The sequence below is a fragment of the Staurois parvus genome, unplaced genomic scaffold (genome assembly GCF_062004578.1).
Source record: "Staurois parvus isolate SC_StPar_1 unplaced genomic scaffold, SC_StPar_1.0 ptg000371l, whole genome shotgun sequence".
NCBI lineage: Eukaryota > Metazoa > Chordata > Amphibia > Anura > Ranidae > Staurois > Staurois parvus.
Genome location: NW_028318167.1, coordinates 77,937 through 102,080, shown reverse-complemented (window position 1 = coordinate 102,080; position 24,144 = coordinate 77,937). Strand labels below are relative to the sequence as shown.

The 24,144-nt window shown below is 40.1% G+C and overlaps 1 protein-coding gene across 2 annotated transcripts in view; it reads left to right on the top strand.

Annotated features, from left to right (window-relative positions):
* Positions 1-24,144, top strand: part of NSMAF (neutral sphingomyelinase activation associated factor) — a 121,416-nt gene that overhangs the window by 89,839 nt on the left and 7,433 nt on the right. For both annotated transcript variants that reach the window (XM_089685304.1, XM_089685303.1), the window contains exons 25-30: positions 1,306-1,373; positions 3,237-3,360; positions 6,349-6,432; positions 13,281-13,431; positions 20,941-21,043; positions 21,786-21,895. In XM_089685304.1, the coding sequence (XP_089541430.1) occupies positions 1,306-1,373; positions 3,237-3,360; positions 6,349-6,432; positions 13,281-13,431; positions 20,941-21,043; positions 21,786-21,895 (640 nt within the window). The remainder of the gene's footprint in view (positions 1-1,305; positions 1,374-3,236; positions 3,361-6,348; positions 6,433-13,280; positions 13,432-20,940; positions 21,044-21,785; positions 21,896-24,144) is intronic.

Here is a 24,144-nt window from a genome sequence, read left to right as displayed (position 1 = left end):
AAGGGATATCTGCAATATTTTAGTAAGCGAGGGAACTTTGCCAAAGAAATAGGTGAGTGGGGTTACTTGCCCTTGCCCTCTTTAGAGAAGACAACTTGCCAGTGACATTGGCCTTCATTAGTAGTTGAAAGTTTACATGTATTGTTCAGTGTCATTGATATACAGATGATATTTGGAGCAGAAGCCAATGACTACATATAAAAGAATGGGATTCCCAATCTGCTTGTCCCTCATGACAATCTATTTGTCCTGATTTAAAAAAAAAAAAAATTAACCAAAATTGTTTTTAAATACTTATTGATGGCAAGAAGGGTTGATGTTGTTTTATTAGTTAGAGGTGCTTTTAGGAATGCCTGGGGTTTTAAAACATTAAAAGTTTAAATCAGTATAAAGCCCCTTTCATTTTTAAACACTGTTCTGTTTATCTCCTACTCACCTCCCTGCCTGTCTTCAGCACCGCACACGGTGACTAGCAGGGAGGGGGGAGACCTTGCAGTGTAATGAGCACCGATTGGGTGCTCATCAGAAAAGGGAAGTGTTAGGCTCTCTTAACGCCCAGCATAAGCGCATCTGCTGAGTGAGTAAATAACGCGCCAGCCCCAAAGAGGGGAAAAAAAACCCTTTGTCCTTCAGGTTACTCTCGCACATGAAAGCATTTGGGTGCTCAGTACAAGCGAATACTGAGCAGCCAAATCAAGCTCCGGTGTCTGCTCTGTTAATTGGCAAAAAAAAAAGTAAACCCTCTTACTTGCCTGCAGCAGAGCTTAAATGTAAAGAAACACCTGCCAGAACCCAGAACTTCATGTCCCGGGTGTCGGGCGACATGATTTGTGCATCCCTGAAGATAGATTGTTACCAAGTGCTGACCCTTTAGGTAAACCAACGGTTATGCTTGACATACAATGTTGACACTTTTCTAGCTATTTCAAACACAAAAGACCAAACTGGTTATGGTAAATTATCAAAACCATTTCTATCAAAATGAATGCTGTTATTGGTAGGTTGACTTCATATGCTTTGTTTTTGCGATTGAAATCTGGCTGAAGGTGGTTGAAATTGCTATAGATGCATAGGGGAAGAAATAGAACTACTGAAGGAGTGAAAGAAGTGAGTCATGCTAATATCGTGTTCTATTGGCACAAGGTGTTCAGAGACAGACTGCGAAGATAATGATTATCTGTATTAAAAGCAGGACACATTTCAAGTGGCATTAGTAGGGAATATTCTGCTGTCTTACAATTTGTAGTGAAGCAAATACATATTGAAATATTTAACTATTTACTTTTTCTATACCTTTTTCCACAGGCGTTATCGTCTTGTATATTGTTACCAGGTGATACAACAGTGATGTGTTCCTCCTGGGATAATAACGTGTACGTATTAACTAACTTCCTTTTCAATGATTTGATAGTCTGTTATATCTCATTTCAGTAGGCATAAAACCATACCGTTCTACATCTAAGAACCGACTACAGTCAGTTGGACAATTGCATCAAGCAAGGTTACCAAATCAATCTTTACATTTGAACAATGGCAGCCGCTCTGATCTGTTTGAAAGTAGCAAAATGGGAAAAGGTGCACATGGGCAGGACCATATACAAAGCAGTACAAAAGACTTCCCCAGCACACTTTCAAGCAAGCCAGCAAATAAACGCATCGGTTTCAACTATGATAGAAAACGACAAGATGTTTTAGATGCATACCTTTGCAAATGGGCATTTCTGATAAGTGTGCTGTATTGCTCTGTCCCATGTGCACCTTTCCCTTTTTTTGCTTGTTTCAAAGCCACTACCTTTGTTGCTTCCTTTATATAATAAGTCTAGGTGTTTGTAAGTAATTTTTTTTTTTTTAACCTATTCCTGCTGGCATAACCCACATAGGCATCAGCACAGTGAGTAGGTCCTAATGCTAGCTGTATGCATGTATGTGCCAGCCAACTCCACAATTCTGTGATGAGGCCACACTCACTGCATGCTTCCTAGGACGGTGACTGAGCTGTCAATGACAGATCTCAACATAAACCGCCAAAAAATTTCCCAGCACGCTTGCCAGCTAGCACAAAACAGAAAAAAAAATTAGCTCTGTCTAACAATTCACATTAAAAAAGGGTTTGTTTGCACGTTTGCAAATATATGTGGAAGGTAAACAGCGGTCCTAACTTTGTTTTTGAGATTCTCCCAAGTTGGAACATATGTAACAGTAGATAAATTAAGGGCAAGTTTGCCTGGAGGAAGCCCACTCCTCCTTAAAGGCACAGGGACACATTGGACACCCAGCAAAAACACAGTGGCAGCTGTGGCATCCATTGTGTCCCAACACCAAATCCAGCGAACAAACTATACAAAAAGATGGCAGCCACCCCAATTTATAAATGGCCTTTGCAGTAAGGCATCCATTGTGTCCCTACGCCAAATCCAGCGAACAAGCTATACAAAAAGATGGCTGCCACCCCAATTTATAAATAGCCTTTGCAGTAAGGCATCCATTGTGTCCCTACGCCAAATCCAGCGAACAAGCTATACAAAAAGATGGCTGCCACCCCAATTTATAAATAGCCTTTGCAGTAAGGCATCCATTGTGTCCCTACGCCAAATCCAGCGATCAAGCTATACAAAAAGATGGCTGCCACCCCAATTTATAAATAGCCTTTGCAGTAAGGTTCACAGCACAAACTGACAAAAAATTTCCAGCACACTTACCAGTTAGCCTGCATAAAAAAAACAAAAACAAAATTAACTCTAACAATTCCCGTTTAAAACAGAGTGTTTAGTTGCACACATTTGCAAATATTTGTGGAATCTGCAGTTCCTACTTAAGGCTCCGAACTCTCTATTTTTGAGAGCCTCCCAGAAAGACAGATCTCAGTCACGTTTATTACTCAAATATTAGGAGAAGACCAAGCTATTTTGGAACAAAGGTTAAAGCCTACCTGTGGTTCATTTTTTATTATTATTTTAGGTAGATGTGTTTTTTTCATTGTATTTGATATAATGTTGCAGTCGTGTAATTTTTTTTTTTTTTTGGACAAGTTGGGCTAAACAGATCTGTTCTGAATTGGATGTCTCAGGTGGTTAGGCACAAGGAACCATGGGAAATCCAGTTACGTAACAGTCTGAGGTTTTCTGTTGGAGTGCCTCCAAAAACATACATTGTTCTAAAGGTGGTGTTCATTAAAATCACTAGTGTAACAAGAGCTTGTTTCTCTGTATGAGTGTGCTAAATGTGTACTTTTCCAGGTATTTTTATTCCATCGCTTTTGGAAGGAGACAAGACACTTTAATGGGGCATGATGATGCTGTTAGCAAAATCCACTGGTGTAACAATAGGCTGTTCTCCGCATCATGGGATTCTACAGTAAAGGTGCGTATCGGCTGTGATATTTAAAGTAAATGATAATCGCCTAATAGAATGCCAAGGTTTGGAGGATCCTAGTCCTCTAAAGATAAACCCAGCCAACCTGAGCCACATAGAGGTGCCTGGTTTATTGTACTGGGTTTACTTTAAATAAATAAACACTTTTTAAACAAATCAATTTAATAAAAAGTTTTTAAGTTTTACTCATGTCATATTTTACTAAATACTTTAACCCTTTGCCTGTCTTCATTTCTGAAATCACCTTACAGCACTGTAAGGATAGTACACAGGATTTGCACTTATACTTTTATCCACATTCTGCACATGCTCAGTTTGGTGTGTATTGCTAGAACGTTTTTTTTCTTTTCCTTGGGAGGGTGCATGTGATCAGCACAGGACCAATCAGCACTGTCCAGACAGAGGGTCAGGGGCTAAGCAATCTTATAGGGCAGTGAGAGGAGAATGAAAACTCCTCCTACAAGCTTTAGCCAGTGCTCTGCTGGACACAAGTCACAAGACTGCTCTAACTGCTGATGAGAAAAGGTGTTTAGCAGTTTATATTTACTAAAATAATTTCACTTCCATGTTCTGTGTACTGTGGGAGACCAGATATAGTGAATGCAGGGTCCTGAGTTTCGTGACACTTTAAAGAAATCATGTCTTCCTTTCAGGTATGGGTAGCATGTAATCTGCTCTTTCTAGCCGTCTGTAGCAAGGTGAAGGAGCTCCGTGCAGGTTCTCTGTTGTAACTTGGAGTTTCCAAAAGGTGTCCTCACTGAGATGTCTTTGGTGCTTGGTGAATAGAGAGTAACATCTTGGAACTGTGTATGTTCCAAGTTGTAACTCAGGGCTTTAACAGGACTTGTATCAAAACAGTGTAGCACATAAACAATAAGTCAAAAATAATACACATAAGTACACAATCAATGAATATAATAATATAAATTATTACATAGTGCGTAATAAAGTACCGAGTGTGGCAAACTGTGGCCCGCGGGCCGGATGTGGCCCTTTGCTTGCTTTTATCCGTCCCTAGGGGCACTTTGCCTTCCACTGATACAAAGCACTATTCCTTCCATTGACCGCAACGAATGGGGCGCTGTTCCTCCCACCGAGCCCAACGAATGGGGCGCTGTTCCTCCCACCGAGCCCAACGAATGGGGCGCTGTTCCTCCCACCGATGCCAGGGCATTTTCAAATCCCACCGGCCACATTCTGGCCCCCCTAAAGTTTGAAGGGCAGTAAACTGGCCCTTTGTTTAAAAAGTTTGGAGACCCCTGATATAAACTGTGCGCTTTAAAGTGTCAAGTGCAGTAATATAGCAAAAGTCCTTCCAGGTGACAGTCTTATAAAATCTCTCCAGTGAAAACAATTCCCAACAGTGTTGAGTCCTATAAAAGTGACGGTATTGGGGGCTCATCCAGCCAGCTGTCCAAGGAGCTAATCAATGAGTACCAGGAATTGACATAGCTTACAAATCAGGAAATTTTACTGCTAAATGATAGCAGATTTGAGATGTGAGAAATGGAGGTTCCCTACTGATTGAATTACAGGCTATTTAGCAAGTAGCGTTCTGATGAGTGCATGGTGGTGGAGGACCTTGCATAGGAGAAGAGCACTTTTAATAGGACTCAACACTGTTGGGAATTGCTTTCACTAAAGAGATTTTATAAGACAGTCACCTGGAAGGACGTTTGTCATATTATTGCACTTGGCACTTTAAAGAGCAGGGTTTATATGATAATACTGATGTGTTTCTATTAGAAGGATTGTGTTATACATAAATACATAGAAAATACTTACTAAAGTACACAGTGCGATGATATAATATTTTTTCATTTATTTATTAACTGTGGTTGACACTTTTATGTGTATTAATTTTGACATATTTATGCACTGCACTGTTTTGATACATTTACATTTTGGGTTTGTCGCTTTCCTTTTAGTGCGAGCAGTTCCAACTCTCTAGCGTCACCATTTACGTTTGACATTTTGTTTAACAGGGCTTCTTCTTTTCTCACCCACATGTGAAAGCAGAAAGTAAGGGATCAACTCCCATCTGTCACTTTGTCCTGCATGGACAAAGCAATGGTTTCACTTTAAATATCCAGTAATAGTCTCGTTCAACTGGACTTGTTTTGTAATGTTGAAGACCTTTTGTAGCTTGTCTAAGCTACCTTTCCTCAGTTGGGATGAGTACCAGGAAAATATACCAGCATTTATATCCACACAGCTAGTACCAAGCCTTGATCCAAACACCATGGAAATCCAGATGTCCTTGTCCTAGAACAGGATAGCAGGTGTAAAAATTGTGGACCAACCCTCATCTAAAATATTACTATCCTTGGTGTCGGGAGAGCCTTGTATGTGTTAATCATTTGATTTACAATGCTGAAGGTGCTAGGGTAGAAATGTTAATATGGCATATGTGGAAGACAGATGGTGTCAAAGGTTCCCATTGGTTGCTGTAGTGGATGGCCTCTTTCATTCTTCTGGTGAACTAGTTGTTTTCTCTGTCCTTACTGTCTTTGAAAGAATCTCCCTTTTTCTTAAAATGTAGTAGTCCTAGCCTGTAGAATTTCCCCTCCTATGATGGGCCATTCATATTTAACGAGGGGTTGTTTCGTCCCCCAACGTACAGGTCTTCGCATTTCTCACTGCACTGCATATAATATTCCTTGTATTCATTGAAACTTCTGCTAGTTAGGATTTATTCATGATGTGATGAAAATGTACTCCTGATTTTTTGATTAGGAAGTTTTTAGTGTTCAATAAGTAAACAAACTAGCATGTTATGTGTTTTCAAACAGTTTTGCATGCTATAATATGTGTAGGAAGACTTAACACAGTTTTTCTTGGATGTTTGTTTCAAAGGTACGTGTTAAAAGCATGACCTAATATAGCTTATGACAGGTCTTTTGATCTGTTACATGTAACCAATCTTTTGACAGCAGAAGGCATTCAAAGGCTTTTTATCCTCTTCCCATGCTGCAGGTGTGGAGCTGTGTGCCTTCCAAAGTGTGCGGAACCAAAAGGAACAACTTTGAACTGCTGGCTGAATTAGAACATGATGCTGGTGTGAGTGTTTAAATGTTCATGTATTGAAAGGAATATCCCAGCATGGAATATCATGTATTTTATTAAGGATGGCACAAATGGACTTAGATATTTAAACGTCCTAAAGAAGCAATCCGTTATCAAGTTGTGTGGTGCAAATCACAAGGTTTAATTCACACAGTTTGTCTGAGGGAATAATGTAAGCTGTCATTGCTGACCTTCTGGAATTAGGGTACCTGGCTGCCTGTGAGGTTAAGGTGGAACAAAACTGTATTTGAGCACCACAAACTGAAAATGCTATTTTAATTAATTTTTAATATTCAAAGCAAACTCCATCCATGTCTCCGTGCTTTATTTTGCTGAGAAACCACTTTTCTAGCCATGTCCATCTTCAGTAAGGGCAGATGATTCATGTAGTTTACTTCCTGGAATCCATCTGCCTTATGCACATGCATGCAGGCAGGAAGATGTACTGAGATGAGAAATCCCCTCCTCTCCTCCAGATGAAAGAAAAATGGCCATAGAACATGTGACATCATTTGCCTAAGCCAGAAACCTGGAAGCAACTAAAGACCTGTTGAAAGAAAAAAAAAAAAAAAGTGTTTCAAACAAGTAAATGTAAAATACCTTCCTATCCATTTACTGAGGCTAGCAGCATAAGAATTAAAATAGTAAATGTTGATTGAGAGAGCTCAGTTCCACTTTAATAATTTAGGTCAGTTACCCTGGACAAGTATGCAGTCAGTAAAGTCACGCTCCTGACTTAGTGGTGGTTCACATATATACGGATTGGATGCAGTTTGAACCTCATCCAATCCGCATGATGTGAAAAATCTTGCTTCCTATGGTGTCTGTTCACATATGTCCGGTGCACTGGCAGTGCGGATTCGGTGATTCCAGTATGGTTTAAACAAAAAAACTAATGTACAGTTTCTGAGCAGTGTGGTCCAGTTCAGGTGTGGATTACAGGCTATTGACTTCTATGGGAACCGTTTCTAAACTGCATATGTGTGAACAATATACGATCCTGTGCTGAACCTGATGTAAACCTGACATGAACCTGTGAACAACCACTGTATCAATTAGCTGTGAAACCTGAGCTTCAATCCGCACCGCACATGTGTGAATCAGCTTAGTTGATGGTTCACATATATGTGGATTGAATGCAGGTTGGACCGCATCCAATCCGCATGACATGTAAAATAACATTGCTTCCTATGGTGCCTGCTCATATACAGTGAATAAAAAGTGTTTTTAATTTTTTTGAGCAGAGTATAGCATCAAGTCAATTAAACTCCTGGGATATTGATCAGGTCAGTTAAGTAGCAGAGGGGGTTGTTAATTTCACTGACACCAAAACAGCTGAAACTGATTAACAGCAGGTACACTAGATGGGCAATAATGAGACGACTCCCAAAACTGGAATGGTTTTACAGGTGGAGGCCACTGACGTTCTTTTTTCCCTACTCCTCTTTTCTGACTGTTTTTTTTTTTTTTACTAGTTTTCCGTTTGGCTAGAGTCAGTGTCACTACTGGTAGCATGAGGTAATACTTGGACCCTACAGAGGTTGCACAGGCAGTCCAACTTCTCCACGATGGCACTTAATACGTGCCATTGCCAGAAAGTTTGCTGTGTCTTGCAGCACAGTCTCAAGAACATGGAGGAGATTCCAGGAGACAGGCAGTTACTCTAGGAGAGCTGGACAGGGCCGTAGAATATCCTTAACCCATTAGCAGGACTAGTATCTGCTCCTTTGTGCAAGGAGGAACAGGATAAGCACTGCCAGATCCCTCAAAATGACCTCCAGCAGGCCACTGGTTTGACTGTTATTGACCAAAGAATCCAAAACAGACTTCATGAGGGTGGCCTGAGGGCCTGACATCCTATAGTAGGCCCTGTGCTCACTGTCCAGCACCATTGAGCTCAATTGGCAGGTGTCTTAGACTTCCGTCCTCTGTAGGTTGATTATTTTAATTTCCATCAAACGAAGGGGCATCCTTACATTCCTAACACATTACCCAGTCCAAATCAGTATAGATATCCAGCATGAGGTTCTAGCCATCAATGGTTTATCATTACTCTGAAATGGATAATTATGATCAGGTAAGCAGGGTGACCAAAGGAGCCAGCTCATAGTGTGGTCCGCACACTGCTCATATTTTCCAGACACTTCAGTTGTTCACAGCTTGGCTCAACCTTACTATGTAGGGTCCTCAGATAACCTCTAGTGGTTGGCTGCACTTCATGAAAATTTAATACGAATAAGTGCTTCCTAAAAGCATTTCTTATGTATTAACATTGATTTCAAATAGATTACATATGCTGTTGAGCAATCAACTTCCATATACAGGGACAGTAATTTCATTATTTATTCATTTTGCATGAAAGAGTTATGAATCTAACAAACATTACAAAGCAAAATTCCACTAGTAAAAATTGTGTATAGCTGGCAATATTTGGATCCCTGCTGGACAGGCTGAATTTCAATCCATGTATGGCCTGGTTGGTTGTATAGTGTGGCTGTAAAAGTCAGGTTTTTCCTGAACAATTAGTGCCAGCTATAGTTGGCAGCACTGACCCTTGTATTCTGCTGGTGGGGAAGGATCCCTGCCATCAGAATACAATTACTTTGCGGGAGTGATTCATCATCCACCTTGAATGTGTAGATGGGGAATCTTCCCATTTTTTTTTGTTAAACTCGCTGGTTGAACAAAAAGGAATGAATCTCATATGGCCAGCATATGTCTATCTATGCACTATTCTATCATGAGTTAACTATTTTATGCAGTTAAGTTATGCTTGTGAAAGGGTGTATAAAAATATTAAGAAGTAGTACACTACATGCATTGAAAATGTTTACTTATAAAAGTAATTTTGAAAGTATCATTAATTTTTTTTTCTGTTTTAAAGATGGGTCTCTGCAGAGTTTGACATTTATAACATGTCTTGTAGCTGGAGAGTTGACTTAAAGGGTAACTCTAATTTTTGGGGAAATAAAATAAAAAATATATAGCATATACAACTGCTGCACAAGCCATGTTGTGATTGAATGTTATTAAAATGACCTTTTCCTTTTCATTTTTTTATTATATCTTTTTATTGTTTTTTTTTTTTTTTTGTTACAAAAACACATCAGTATACCGTTTTCATCCAAAATGCAAACATTTCACTAAGGTTTTCCATCCCAACCTCCCTTCTCCCCCCCACAACTTCCCACAGTCCATATAACTCCTCCCATCTCTTTCCAATAGTCCAGTCCGTGTCTATAACCCTTCTCAATCCACTCTTCCTTTTCTTAAGATTCTTTCTTCCCCTCCAACCTTTCTTTTCCCTTTTCCTATTTCTGCTACGGTTTTACATAACATTCCCTTTAATTCTGCTACCTCAGGTCAAATCACTGGGACCCCCACTACTTCCATATATTTCCCAGATGCCGTGAAGTCATACCATCTTCCCCATTCCTTTCTGAATTTTCCAATTTTACAGTCATCTATATGATATACAGTAACACAGTATTCAACCCTGTCTAGTCAATCCCTCATTGTTGGAGGCTCCTGTACTTGCCAAAATTTGGGAATAAGCCCTTTAGCCGCACTAATTAGATGGTATAGTAAACTATTTTTATACTGCTTCACTGGTACTTCTGACTTCTAAAATAAATATACCCACAGATCCTTAGTTATTCCCAGTATCTCTTGTATAAATTGGATTAAATCTTGCCAAAACCCCTGTATTTTTGGACAGTCCAACCATATATGTGCCATTGTTCCCTTAGCTGCACATCCCCTCCAACATAGCGGTGAGACTTCTACTCGCTGTCTATGTGCAACACTCTGTGTCAAATACTATCTCGTTAAACATTTGTAATTCATTTCTACCTTGTTCATGTTCATCACCCCATGTGTTAATTTAAGCATTTTATTTTTCTGTGATTCATTCATTTTTGTTCCCAGTTCCCTTTCCCATTTCTGTAAGAACATCGGAGGGCCCGTCCCCTTTAATTCAATAAGAATCTTGTATATCTTGGAAGTGACGTATTTGGGGCCCTACTAGAACCCAACATCTTTTCAAATGGGAGCATGTCCTTCGTCGTCCTCAGTTGTTTGGGCAACTTCGAAACAAAATGTCTTAATTGATAATCTCAATTCATCTAATGCCAAAAAATTTTCTTTTTTTTTCTTTTTCTCTTTAACTCTAGAAAAGTACACAACTTCCCATTAACTACTATATCCCCCAACCTTACATTTACATCTTTTCTCCGAAATGTTATCCTGTTATTCTTCCCCAGCAGGAAAAAAATCAGTATCCACTAGGGGAATCAACAGTGAATTATACTTCCAACCCATTTAATTGTGCAATCCATCCCATACTCTTAGCACCTCCTGTGTCAGTGTACTCCTAGTACCATCCCTAATATGAAACATTTGTGGAATCCAAATAATCTTCTCTAATTGTGTATTGCTTAAAATACCTTCCATTTGAACCCAACTCTGCCCCTGTGAGTTATATGTCCAATCTACAATTCGTGACAGTATCACCGCATTATAGTAATTCTTAATATTGGGCAGATTTAGTCGTCCTTTCTCTTTCTTATTCTCGATTTCTTATTAGCTTATATGTATTTAAGTATTCATTTTTTCATTATCCCAAAAAAGGATCATGGGATATGGACTGGGAGCATATGAAATTTATACAAGATTTTTGGGACTATCACCATCTTAACCAAATTTATACACCCAATCCAAGAGACCCTTCTCCTTGGGAGTCTTCTCAACTCATCCTTTATTTCATTTATAAATGGGATATAGTTTACCTGATATGATTTTTTTATAGACGGAGTCAACTTTATTCCTAGGTTACCCAATTCCTTCGCCCTCCATGAAAATGGAAAGTCTTTTTGTAGAATTTGCGTCTTTCTTTAAAACATTAATATTCAAGATCTCTGATTTTGATGGGTTTATTTTCAAATTTGAAAGCTCTCCATACCTTTTTAGTAACCCCATTAGGTTAGGTAATGTTATCCCAGGGTTAAAAATGTAAAACCGCATATCATTCGTGTATGCCACTACCTTTTGCTCTCTCATCTATCTTAATTCCTCTAATATCTACATTCTTTCTTACCGTCGCTAGCAAAGGTTCCAGGGATATGACAAATAATGGGCATCCCTGTCTTGTACCGTTATACATCTTAAAGAACCCCGAAAGGGACCCATTCACCTTAACCGCCGCTGATGGGTCTTTATAGAGCTCTTTTATCCAACTCATCATTTTAGTCCCTATTCCCAAGGCCTCTAGGGTATTTATCATAAACCCCCAGTCTACCCTGTCAAAAGCTTTTGCAGCGTCGACCGACAATATAATTGCTGGTGACTTTTCTCTCTTTGCTCTCTGTAAAAGAAGCAATGTTCTTAGACCATTATCTCTCCCTTCCTGGGACAAAACCCACTTGATCTAAATGTATCCATTCTGGCATCCAACTCTTTTAACCTCCTAGCTAGCACCTTTTGCCTACAGTTTTGTATCTGTATTTAGTAGAGATATAGGTCTATAGCTAGTGCATTGTGACCTATCCTTTCCTTCTTTTAGCATATACGCTTGCAATGATTCTTCTCTTATTCCCATTCCCTCTCCTAAGGCATTCATATGTGTACAAAGCTTAGGTACCAGTAGATCTCTAAATTTCTTATAATACCCCACCATATACCCATCGGGTCCTGGGCTCTTCCCTCCTGCTGTATTTTTCACGGCCAAATTAATCTCCTCCTGGGAGATTGCTTGTTCTAGGGACACTAATTTTTCTTTTGAAATGTTTGGCAGATCTGCTGCCTTTATATACTCCTGCTGTTTCCCCCTATTTTCTTCCTCTGTAACTTTCAGGTTCTTAGATTTTACATCATACATCCTACTATAACATTTTTGGAACATTTTGGCGATTTATCAGTGGTGGAGTAAACCAGTTCTCCTCCTTTTTTCATCTTTTAATTTTTTTCAATATAATGCTTCGATTTCTTAAGTCTTTTATGACCTTTCCTTTTCAATCTGCAGCTCTGTAATTTTTAGTACAGTGCAAGGCAATATGGCTACCTGCAGATGTTCTGCACATAGATGGTGTATAGAATGCCCCTGAAAATGTAATTTCCTGCTTGTGTGATTAACTGATTTTCCCAGAAGTCTGCACTAGGATACAAATCAGATTTTGGGCATCCACTGCAACAGAAATGCCATGTTTGGTGAGATACTCCCAAAGGAGATGCAGACCATGCAACATTTCTTATTAGAGCTCTTCAAGTGTAGCATCTGATTGACAATTGTAAAGTCACTCCCATTCACATGCATTTGCACCTAGACAGACAAACGGCTATTTCTTCAGAATAACAAATGTAGGAGTCTGCGACAGCATTTGTTAAAAGTCCTTGCAATGTATATAGATCACCCAGAGGGGAATGTTGTTTGTTTTTTTTTTTTTGTTTTGTTTTTTTTTGCGTTTGTTTTTTTTGCCTCAACAAAAGTGGAATTACTGTTTGAGGGGAAAAAAAACACTGACATTTCTCCACAAATCAGTCATTCAAAACATAAGGTACACTGGCTAGTAAGGGTCATTATAATACAACAGATACAATATGGAGAGTTGAGGTTTGCTTTGCTGTGCTGGTTTGTTCCTCATGTAATGTTAATAGGTCTGATTATTTACTTGGAGCCTGATACTTCAGAGCCATTACTGTACTGAAAAGGTAACCCTAATGGTTCTCTGATTTACAGTGATTGTAGTAAAGAGATGGTTTATTACACATACACAGAAGGGAAATGATTGGTTTGGTCAATAGCAACCAATTCACTTTTTAAGTTTACCTTAATATCTTGTTTACAGGTAAACACAATCAATGCGAGCTTTGATGGATCATTGCTGGTATCAGGAACTAAAGAAGGCACAGTGAGCATCTGGGATACTGCTGAATCATCTATATTACATCAGCTTCCTTGCCACAATGGACCCATTTGTGAAGTTGCATTGAGTCCCGGTAATTATTTTTTTTTCTTACAGGTACTTTTTTTAGAGCTATTGATTTACGCAGTGCTTTACCTGTATAATGTACATTCACACCAGTCCCTGCCCTCGGAGCTTACAATCTAAGGTTCCTAACTCACATTTGTACATACATATACTAGGGACAATTTAGACAGGAGCCAAGTAACCTATTAGCATGGTTTTGGCGTGTAGTATGAGATTGGAGTACCTGGAGAAGACACAGGAAGAACATGCAAACTCCATGCAGGTAGTGCTCTGGTTGAGATTTGAACAGACGACCCTAGTGCTGCCTGTAATTTCCACAGTATTATATATTGTATAAGCAATTGTTGACTAACAAAGTGATTTCAAGCAAAGTTAGTTGATTAATGGAAAATTAAAAAATTAGTAATTTATAGTTTACTTACTTGTAATTTATATATATATATATATATATATATATATATATATATATATATATATATATATATATATATATATACATATACAGTAGACCTCAACTATGAGAGAAAAATGAGAAAAAAATCCAGACAATCACATTGGCTGCTTTGGAAAGAATTTATTTGCAAATTATGGTGGAAAATAAGTATTTGGTCACCTACAAACAAGCAAGATTTCTGGCTCTCACAGACCTGTAATTTCTTCTTTTAAGATACTCCTCTGTCCTGCACTCATTACCTGTATCAATGGCACCTGTTTGAACTTGTTATCAGTATAAAAGACACCTGTCCACAACCTCAAACAGTCACACTCCAAACTCCACTATGGTGAAGACCAAAGAGCTGTCGAAGGACACCGGAAACAAAATTGTAGACCTGCACCAGGCTGGAAAGACTGAATCTGCAATAGGCAAGCAGCTTGGTGTGAACAAATCAACTGTGGGAGCAATAATTAGAAAATGGAAGACATACAAGACCACTGATAATCTCCCTCGATCTGGGGCTCCACGCAAGATCTCACCCTGTGGGGTCAAAATGATCACAAGAACGGTGAGCAAAAATCCCAGGACCACACGGGGGGACCTAGTGAATGACCTGCAGAGAGCTGGGACCAACGTAACAAAGGCTACCATCAGTAACACACTACGCCGCCAGGGACTCAGATCTTGCAGTGCCAGACGTGTCCCCCTGCTTAAGCCAGTACATATCCGGGCCCGTCTGAAGTTTGCTAGAGAGCATTTGGATGATCCAGAAGAGGATTGGGAGAATGTCATATGGTCAGATGAAACCAAAATAGAACTGTTTGGTAGAAACACAACTCGTCGTTTTTGGAGCAGAGAGAATGCTGAGTTGCATCCAAAGAACACCATACCTACTGTGAAGCATGGGAGTGGCAACATCATGCTTTGGGGCTGTTTCTCCGGAAAGGGACCAGGACGACTGATCCATGTACAGGACAGAATTAATGGGGCCATGTATCATGACATTTTGAGTGCAAACCTCCTTCCATCAGCAAGGGCATTGAAGATGAAACGTGGCTGGGTCTTCCAACATGACAATGATCCCACACATACCACCCGGGCAACAAAGGAGTGGCTTCGTAAGAAGCATTTCAAGGTCCTAGAGTGGCCTAGCCAGTCTCCAGATTTCAACCCCATAGAAAACCTTTGGAGGGAGTTGAAAGTCCATGTTGCCCAGCGACAGTCCCAAAACATCACTGCTCTAGAGGAGATCTGCATGGAGGAATGGGCCAACATACCAGCAACAGTGTGTGCCAACCTTGTGAAGACTTACAGGAAACGTTTGTTATATATCCTTTGCTTGCAATGACAGAGGTCAAAGTATTGAGATGAACTTTTGATATTGACCAAATACTTATTTTCCACCAGAATGTGCAAATAAATTCTTTCCAAATCAGCCAATGTGATTTTCTGGATTTTTTTTTCTCATTTTGAAATGAAACTATCAAGATGTGCTTTAACTGCAGACTGTCAGCTTTAATTTGAGGGTATTTACATCCAAATCAGGTGAACGGTGTAGGAATTACAACAGTTTGCATATGTGCCTCCCACTTGTTAAGGGACCAAAAGTAATGGGACAGAATAATAATCACAAATCAAACTTTCACTTTTTAATACTCGGTTGCAAATCTTTTGCAGTCAATTACAGCCTGAAGTCTGGAACATATAGACATCACCAGACGCTGGGTTTCATCCCTGGTGATGCTCTGCCAGGCCTCTACTGCAACTGTCTTCAGTTCCTGCTTGTTCTTGGGGCATTTTCCCTTTAGTTTTGTTTTCAGCAAGTGAAATGCATGCTCAATCGGATTCAGGTCAGGTGATTGACTTGGCCATTGCATAATATTCCACTTCTTTCCCTTAAACTCTTTGGTTGCTTTTGCAGTATGCTTTGGGTCATTGTCCATCTGCACTGTGAAGCGGCGTCCAATGAGTTCTGAAGCATTTGGTTGAATATGAGCAGATAATATTCCCGAAACACTTCACAATTCATCCTGCTGCTTTTGTCAGCAGTCACATCATCAATAAATACAAGAGATCCAGTTCCATTGGCAGCCATACATGCCCACGCCATGACACTACCACCACCATGCTTCACTGATGAGGTGGTATGCTTAGGATCATGAGCAGTTCCTTTCCTTCTCCATACTCTTCTCTTCCCATCACTCTGGTACAAGTTGATCTTGGTCTCATCTGTCCATAGGATGTTGTTGCAGAACTGTGAAGGCTTTTTTAGATGTCGTTTGGCAAACTCTAATCTGGCCTTCCTGTTTTTGAGGCTCACCAATGGTTTACATCTTGTGGTGAACCCTCTGTATTCACTCTGGTGGAGTCTTCTCTTGATTGTTGACTTTGACACACATACACCTACCTCCTGGAGAGTGTTCTTGATCTGGCCAACTGTTGTGAAGGGTGTTTTCTTCACCAGGGAAAGAATTCTTCGGTCATCCACCACAGTTGTTTTCCGTGGTTTTCCGGGTCTTTTGGTGTTGCTGAGCTCACCGGTGCGTTCCTTCTTTTTAAGAATGTTCCAAACAGTTGTTTTGGCCACACCTAATGTTTTTGCTATCTCTCTGATGGGTTTGTTTTGTTTTTTCAGCCTAATGATGGCTTGCTTCACTGATAGTTGACAGCTCTTTGGATCTCGAAAGTTGACAGCAACAGATTCCAAATGCAAATAGCACACTTGAAATGAACTCTGGACCTTTTACCTGCTCATTGGAATTGGGATAATGAGGGAATAACACACACCTGGCCATGGAACAGCTGAGAAGCCAATTGTCCCATTACTTTTGGTCCCTTAACAAGTGGGAGGCACATATGCAAACTGTTGTAATTCCTACACCGTTCACCTGATTTGGATGTAAATACCCTCAAATTAAAGCTGACAGTCTGCAGTTAAAGCACATCGTGTTTGTTTCATTTCAAATCCATTGTGGTGGTATATAGAGCCAAAAATGTTAGAATTGTGTTGATGTCCCAATATTTATGGACCTGACTGTATATATTCACTTTTTTAAGGTTCTAAGAGAGGTCTGGCCAGCTTTAAAGTGTTACTAAACCCACAACAGTAACATCAGTCTGTATTTGCTGTAAATCATTCTTGTTCTAGTCACTGTGGAACCTAAGGGGTTAATCCTCTGCATTGTTTCAGGCTGTTTTGATCCTGTCTTCTCTGATCCTCCCCTTCTTCCAGTCCCTAATCCATCTGCTGATAGAACAAAACAATAGGAAGCACTCTAGCAATACACTCCAAACTGAGCATATGCAGAGAGATTTTTTGGGGGGAGGTTGCATGTGATCAGCACAGGGCTAATCATCACTGTCCAGACAGGGGTCAGGGGTCATGCAGCCTCATAGGACAGTCAGAAGAGAGTGAAAACTTGTACATGTTCTGTGTACTGTGGAAGACTGCATACAGCGAAGGATATAAGTATTTGACCCCCTGCTGATTTTGAATGTTTGCCCACTCACAAAGAAATGATCAGTCTAAAAATCGCATGGTAGGTGTATTGTAACACTGAGAGACAGAATAGCAACAAAAAATTTAAAAGAAATGCATGTCTAACAAATTATGCACTGATTTGCATGTTCATGAGGGAAATAAGTATTTGATCCCCTTCACAAAACATGACTTTGTACTTGGTGGCAAATTCCTTGTTGGCAATCACAGAGGTCAGATGTTTCCTGGAGTTGGCCACCAGGTTTGCACACATCTCAGGAGGGATTTTGGCCCACTCCTCTTGGCAGATCCTCTGCAAGTCATTAAGGTTTGGTGGCTGACATTTGGCAACTCGAACTTTCAGCTCCCTCCACAGATTTTCAATTGGATTAAGGTCTGGAGACTGGCTAGACCACTCCAGGACCTTAATGTGCTTCTTCTTGAGCCACTCCTTTGCCTTGGCTGTGTGTTTTGGGTCATTGTCATGCTGGAACACCCATCCACGACCCATTTTCAATGCCCTGGCTGAGGGAAGAAGGTTCTCACCCAAGATTTGATGGTAAATTGCCCTGTCCATTGTCCCTTTTGATGCGGTGCAGTTGTCCTGTCCCCTTAGCAGAAAAACACCCCCAAAGCATAATGTTTCCACCACGTTTGACAGTTGGGATGGTGTTCTTGGGGTCATAGGCAGCATTCCTCCTCCTCCATACATGGCGAGTTGAGTTGATGCCAAAGAGCTCGATTTTGTTCTCATCTGACCACAACACTTTCAACCAGTCGTCCTCTGCATCATTCAGATGTTCAGTGGCAAACTTTAGACGTTCTGGACATGTGCTTTTTTGAGCAGAGGGACCTTGCAGGCATTGCAGGATTTCAATCCTTGTCAGTGTAGTGTGTTACCAATTGTTTCCTTGGTGACTGGTCCCAGCTGCCTGGAGATCATTGACAAGATCCTCACGTGTAGTTCTGGGATGATTCCTCACTGTTCTCATGATCATTGAAACTCCACGAGGTGAGATCTTGCATGGTGCACCAGATCTAGGAAGACAGTTGTTTTGTGTTTCTTCCATTTGCGAATGATTGCACCAACTGTTGTCACCTTCTCACCAAGCTGCTTGGCGATAGTTTGGTTGCCCAGTCCAGCCTTGTGTAGGTCTACAATCTTGTCCCTGACATCCTTGGACAGCTCTTTGGTCTTTGCCATGGTGGAGAGTTTGGAATCTGATTGTTTGATTGCTCCCGTGGACAGGTGTCTTTTATGCAGGTAACAAAATGAGATTAGCAGCACTCCCTTTAAGAGACTGCTTCTAATCTCAGCTTGTTACCTGTATGAAAGACACCTGGAAGCCAGAAATCCTGCTGAATGATAGGGGATCAAATACTTCTTTCCCTCATGAACATGCAAATCCGTGCATAATTTGTTAGACATGCATTTCTTTTGAATTTTTTGTTGCTATTCTGTCTGTGTTACAATACACCTACCATTCGATTTTCAGACTGATCATTTCTTTGTGAGTGGGCAAACATTCAAAATCAGCAGGGGATCAAATACTTATTTTCTTCACTGTATAGCGAATGCAGGATCATGGGTTTAGTAACACTTTAAAGCCCTGCAGTCATAAAATAAAAAAAACTGCGACTGCCCTCCCCAGCTGATAAAGTATTTGTTTGTTTTGTTGGGTTTTTTTTTTTTCCCAAGAGGATGATCCAAGATAGAGTAAAACTTACCATCATCCAAGATTTGGCAGCCTTCCTCCCCACAGATCCTGCATTGTGTGTGGTGACACAATGGTGCTCACTCACATTTGAGAGAGACCAGAGTAGGTTTTACTTTGTGAGATCATTACCTTGACAAAAGAATTTGAACTACTTCAGAACCTTTATGATTCATTAACTGTCCAGACTTCAGAAATTATTTGATATCTAGAGAGAATTGTGAGGGTGGTCTGAAAACTAAACGATACTTATCCATATGACTCAGTTTGATGGATGACCTCATAGTTCTACATGCACTACTTGTCATTTTATCTTTTTTATATATTTATTACACATGCTGTATGTGGTCTAGTGCTCCCCTGGGCAAACCCAACTCTTGCATATATCACTGTACCTCTTAGGGGGTATGGGGTAACAGTTTAGGTGATTGCTAAACAGGTGAGAATTATTCACTCTTTACACTCCTCAAAATTATCCTCTATAGCTCTGGTTTTGAAACATTTGGGGATAAAGACTCTTCAGCAGCTGACACACTTCTTGGTATGTTGAATGCCTGGTCTCCTGCTGTCCAGGGTGCTTCCATCCAGCAGACACAGTAGTGACATTGGGGTCAAAGGATATAACCACAGCACCTAGCGGTGCCCAAAGTATGTTCTATATTCTAGATGTGACCTTTTTTTTTTTTTTTTTTTTTTTTTTTTTTTTTCCCCCCCCCCCCAACAGGTTGAACAAAAAAATCTGTACCAAATTTCTCCATCTGCACACTTGAGGTGGATGAAGGAATCCTCCTTGCTGTGTCTTTATTCTAACAGCAGGGAAGATTCCCCACTGTCTGAATATAGACTGCTCCAGTCAGGAATACATTGCTCCAGGGGGAGTAAGTGTTACAGCCTTTTCATCTACTCCTAAACTTAAGAAGCATTTAACCATTGCAGTGCGGGGCCCCACTGCAAGGGTAGATTGTCTGATTTCTGGAGTTGGCCTTCAAAGGCAAATCCGAGTCCCAACTACAGTTTCCTGGGCTATTCCTTGGTAAAACAAGTTCTTTATGCTGTAACTACAGTATTTATGCACGCACTAAGTATAAATTCTTATATTGTAGAAGTTGCATTATAATTATTGTATTGTAAGAATCTAACATGGAATCTGGCTTGGCTCAGTATAGCTACTGGCTTTCTGCACTTTTTTGTACTTTCTATGGACTTGAACCTGTCAGTAAGTTAAAGTACTGATGCATATGCATTTTGGTGCTTTCTCCACCTGGTTGTCCCAAATCTGTAATATTCACACTTTACACTTCTTGAGCTGGCCCCTCCCTTCTTGGGTCTTTCTATTAGCCCATCGCTGTTGACGTACTGGCCTACAGAATGGTGCAGGACTGGGGAGGTTGGAGATCAGCCCTTGATACTATTAGGAAGTGTCATTATTTACATATTCCATCATCCCCAAATTAGAAAATTCCCATAGAGGTATATACAGTACAAGGACTGATAGATACTCTTAGTTTTGCAATCACCTTCATAATGGAAACTTCTCCTGAGAGATACAGAGGTTGCCAGTGCTACTTACTATATAAATGCTAGTTTCCTGCCTGTCATTTTGCTTCATTACTTTGTTCCTGGAACAGGCATGCAAATAAGAATGTCTTGATCCAGGTCAGTGACTCAAACGTTACTGAACCCAGCTGGCCAGGGCATTAGCCATTCATTTGATAAAATGCAGAATACAGTACTGAATGTATCAGAACATGATGCATGAGCACAACATGTCTAACCTGCAAGTTGCACTACAATGACTGGCAAGTGCTCCCCAAAAGTTTTTTTTTTTTGTATAATAATTATCATATTTGAAGCCAGATAAATTACTAACAAACGCTCTACTTTCAGACAACAGACATGTGCTTTCATCAGGAGAAGATGGCTGCCTAAAAGTCACTGATGTTCAAACTGGAATGCTCATCTCCTCTCTACCATCAGGAGAAGTTCAAAGGTAAAGCACCCCTATTAAGAGGAATGCTATTCCTTATTATATTTAGAAACAATTGTATTATATATTGTATTATAACAATTCTATTATGGCAACATTCCACTGTGCTTTTTGGACACCAAGCAGGTAAATAGTTTATTTGCCATAGTTTTATCAGGTTTTAGGCCCCTTTTTACACGGCGCTGACTCCACTTGCTCAGCAAGGGATCTGTCCGCTGAGCCCCCACTGAACAGGTGGGTGACAGGTCTGCTTATGCAGAGCGGACAAGGACACAGCCTGCTCTCCTCTATGGGCAGTCAGATGTAAACTGATTAAAGCTACTCCCATGTACATAGTCAAATTCCTTGATTAGTAAACTAGTTAGGAGTCAGTTGAAGGTATATTTACAAGATATTTGAGAAACCGTTTACCTTTGCTAATTACTTACTTTAATATAGGGTTCACAGGGAATCAATGATGCTGATTATATCTACTCTTGACTGTCTATAGAGTCTGCACCATTTTCTCTGGCCACACTGGAGTTTCACATTAGAGCAATCTTAAATCTTTCACTCAGTTTGTATATAGATGGTGATATTGAGCCGCAAAGTGTGTGCTGCCGGTGAACATCCTACAGAATTCTGTATTACCCTGTTGTCATACTTTGTAATCTGCCATATTTAGATTTAGCAAACGTGTAAAGATTAAGTGGAGTCCCTCTAAAATGAAAGCTATTTTCACATATTCTGGTTTACAATTTTTCAGGTGTTTTCACTGGAATGGCCACACTGTTCTGTCAGGAAATGACAGCGGTGAACTGCTTGTCTGGGATCTTGTAGGAGGACGGATTCTTGAAAGAATAGCTGGGCATGCAGGTACGTTATCTCTTTGACGTAGTACTCAGTAATATTGGTATAGTATTGGAGGGGACACTGGGCAAGATAGGATAGTGTTATATAGTGACTGCTGCTAAATTACCTAAACTTTGTCTTGTATTGAAAGTTGACTACATGGTCTGTACATATTTATGCAGTCAAGAACCCAGATAGCTCCAGAAATGGATCTGGATGTGCCTTTAGGTCATAATTTCCTATTATATAAATGCCTTCACAGCATACTATTCCAATTTACAATTATGTAATTGTGTTAACAGGGTAGTGAAGGTGCCTCATACATTAGTATATTACTGTAGTGGTATGTACTTACCAAAGGAAGTTCTTCATATACTCTGCAATTGTGAGCAGCTTTTGGGGAAAAAAGTTTACTTCGTAGACTTTGTAAGAATGCCTGCTGTCGCTAGGATATATATATGGCTCGGAAATCTTTTATTATTGGGAACTAGTAACTTTGATTCTGGATTCATTTCTCAAGGCAGTATTTTGTCAGGCTTATCTGGGTTATAAAAATACAAACCTAAACTTGCTTCGCACAGTCCATTCTAATTGCACACTCATTTGCTCCCATGTACAAGGTCAAATTCCTTGTTATCGTGTGTCAATCAGTCATCTCTGGATACTACAAGGATATTTGTCTTTGCATTAACATGTATATATGTAAATAACCAGTGTGTGTTTGGACATTGCAAAGTGAACAGTCCATTTGTGTTTAGTAAATCAACTCTGCTTTTGTAAAGAAAGTTGCACTTGACATGGGATATTGCTCAAAGGCTTCATGTCAACTATGTTTCCCCTCTCATTTGGTACATTTTGAATTTGACTGATCCTCAGCCTGTTGTGGCTGTACAGTGTGTTATTTGTAAACTTCTATATAGATGCACACGTTCCAAGGACTGGACATATTTTCTAAGTCTTTTTAAGGCTAATATACTGCCTTTTTTCCAGGTATACAGTACTGTGCAAAAGTGTTAGGCAGGTGTGAAGAAATTCTGTAAAGTAAAAATGCTTTAAAAATATATCTTGTTTGTATTTTGTAAATTGATAAAAATAAAGTGAAGGAAAAGAAGAAAAATCCAAATCAAATTAAACTTTGATTTGATTACCCTTTGACTTCATACCAGCATCAATTCTTACACTTGCACAAAGTCAGGGATTGGGGATAGGCGTCAGGTGTATGAATATCCAATTATACCAAGCAGGTGCTAATGATCATTAGTTTCATATGTTGGTTGAAACACAAACTGCTTTGTAGGAGGTTTAAAACTGGGTGATCCAAACTCCGCTACTAAGGTGAGATTGTGGAAGACAGCTTCATGTCACAGGTCATACACCATGGCAAGGCTGAGCACAGCAACAAGACATGAGGTAGTTAAACTGAAATCTGCCTGGGAACGACCTTGCTGATGCAAAGCAGACTGGGGGTTTCAAGATGTTCTGTTCAAGCTCTTTTGAAGAAGCACAAAGAAATAGGCAACATTGTGGACCATAGACGATAAAAAGGAAAATAATTGCGACAAATGAAAGACCTATCGTGGTTTCTACTATTTGACATTAGAAGATGTCCAACGGTGCCATCAGCACATAACTAGTGGGACCCAGGTACACCCATCTACTGTCTGGAGAAGTCTGGCCAGAAGTGGTCTTCATGGAAGAATTATGGCTGAAAAGCCATAACTCTTCTCTATTGCAAGTGGATGTTAAGATCCTGGCCAAAATACTAGCCTCTCGACTGAATGAGGTTATTCTGTCTCCAGTCCATTCTGACCAGACAGGCTTTATGCCTGATAAAAACAGCCATTAACATCAGGCAGCAGTTCATGAACATCCAGGCAATACACGACTGGGTTGGCACCAGGGTGGTGGTGGCTTTGGATGCGGCCAAAGCATTTGATTCTGTTGAGTGGGGTTATCTATGGGAATGTTTAAAATGTTTTGAATTCGGCTCTAGATTTGTTAAATAGGTACAGCTGTTATATCAACCCCATTAACCCCAGTTTCTGCTAATGGGTGGCTTTCAGACCCCTTTCCCTGGAGCCGGGGCAGCCATTATCTCCTCTTTTATTCGACTTGGTGGCCAAACCTCTAGCCATTTCTCTTAGGTCTCATGACCAGAATTGGTAGCCTGGTAGAAACAGTGGGCATGTACACTGATGACACCATACTTTATCTAACAGACCCAGGCACTTCATTGCCCTCAGCACTGGCTATAATAGATCAATTGGGCTCTC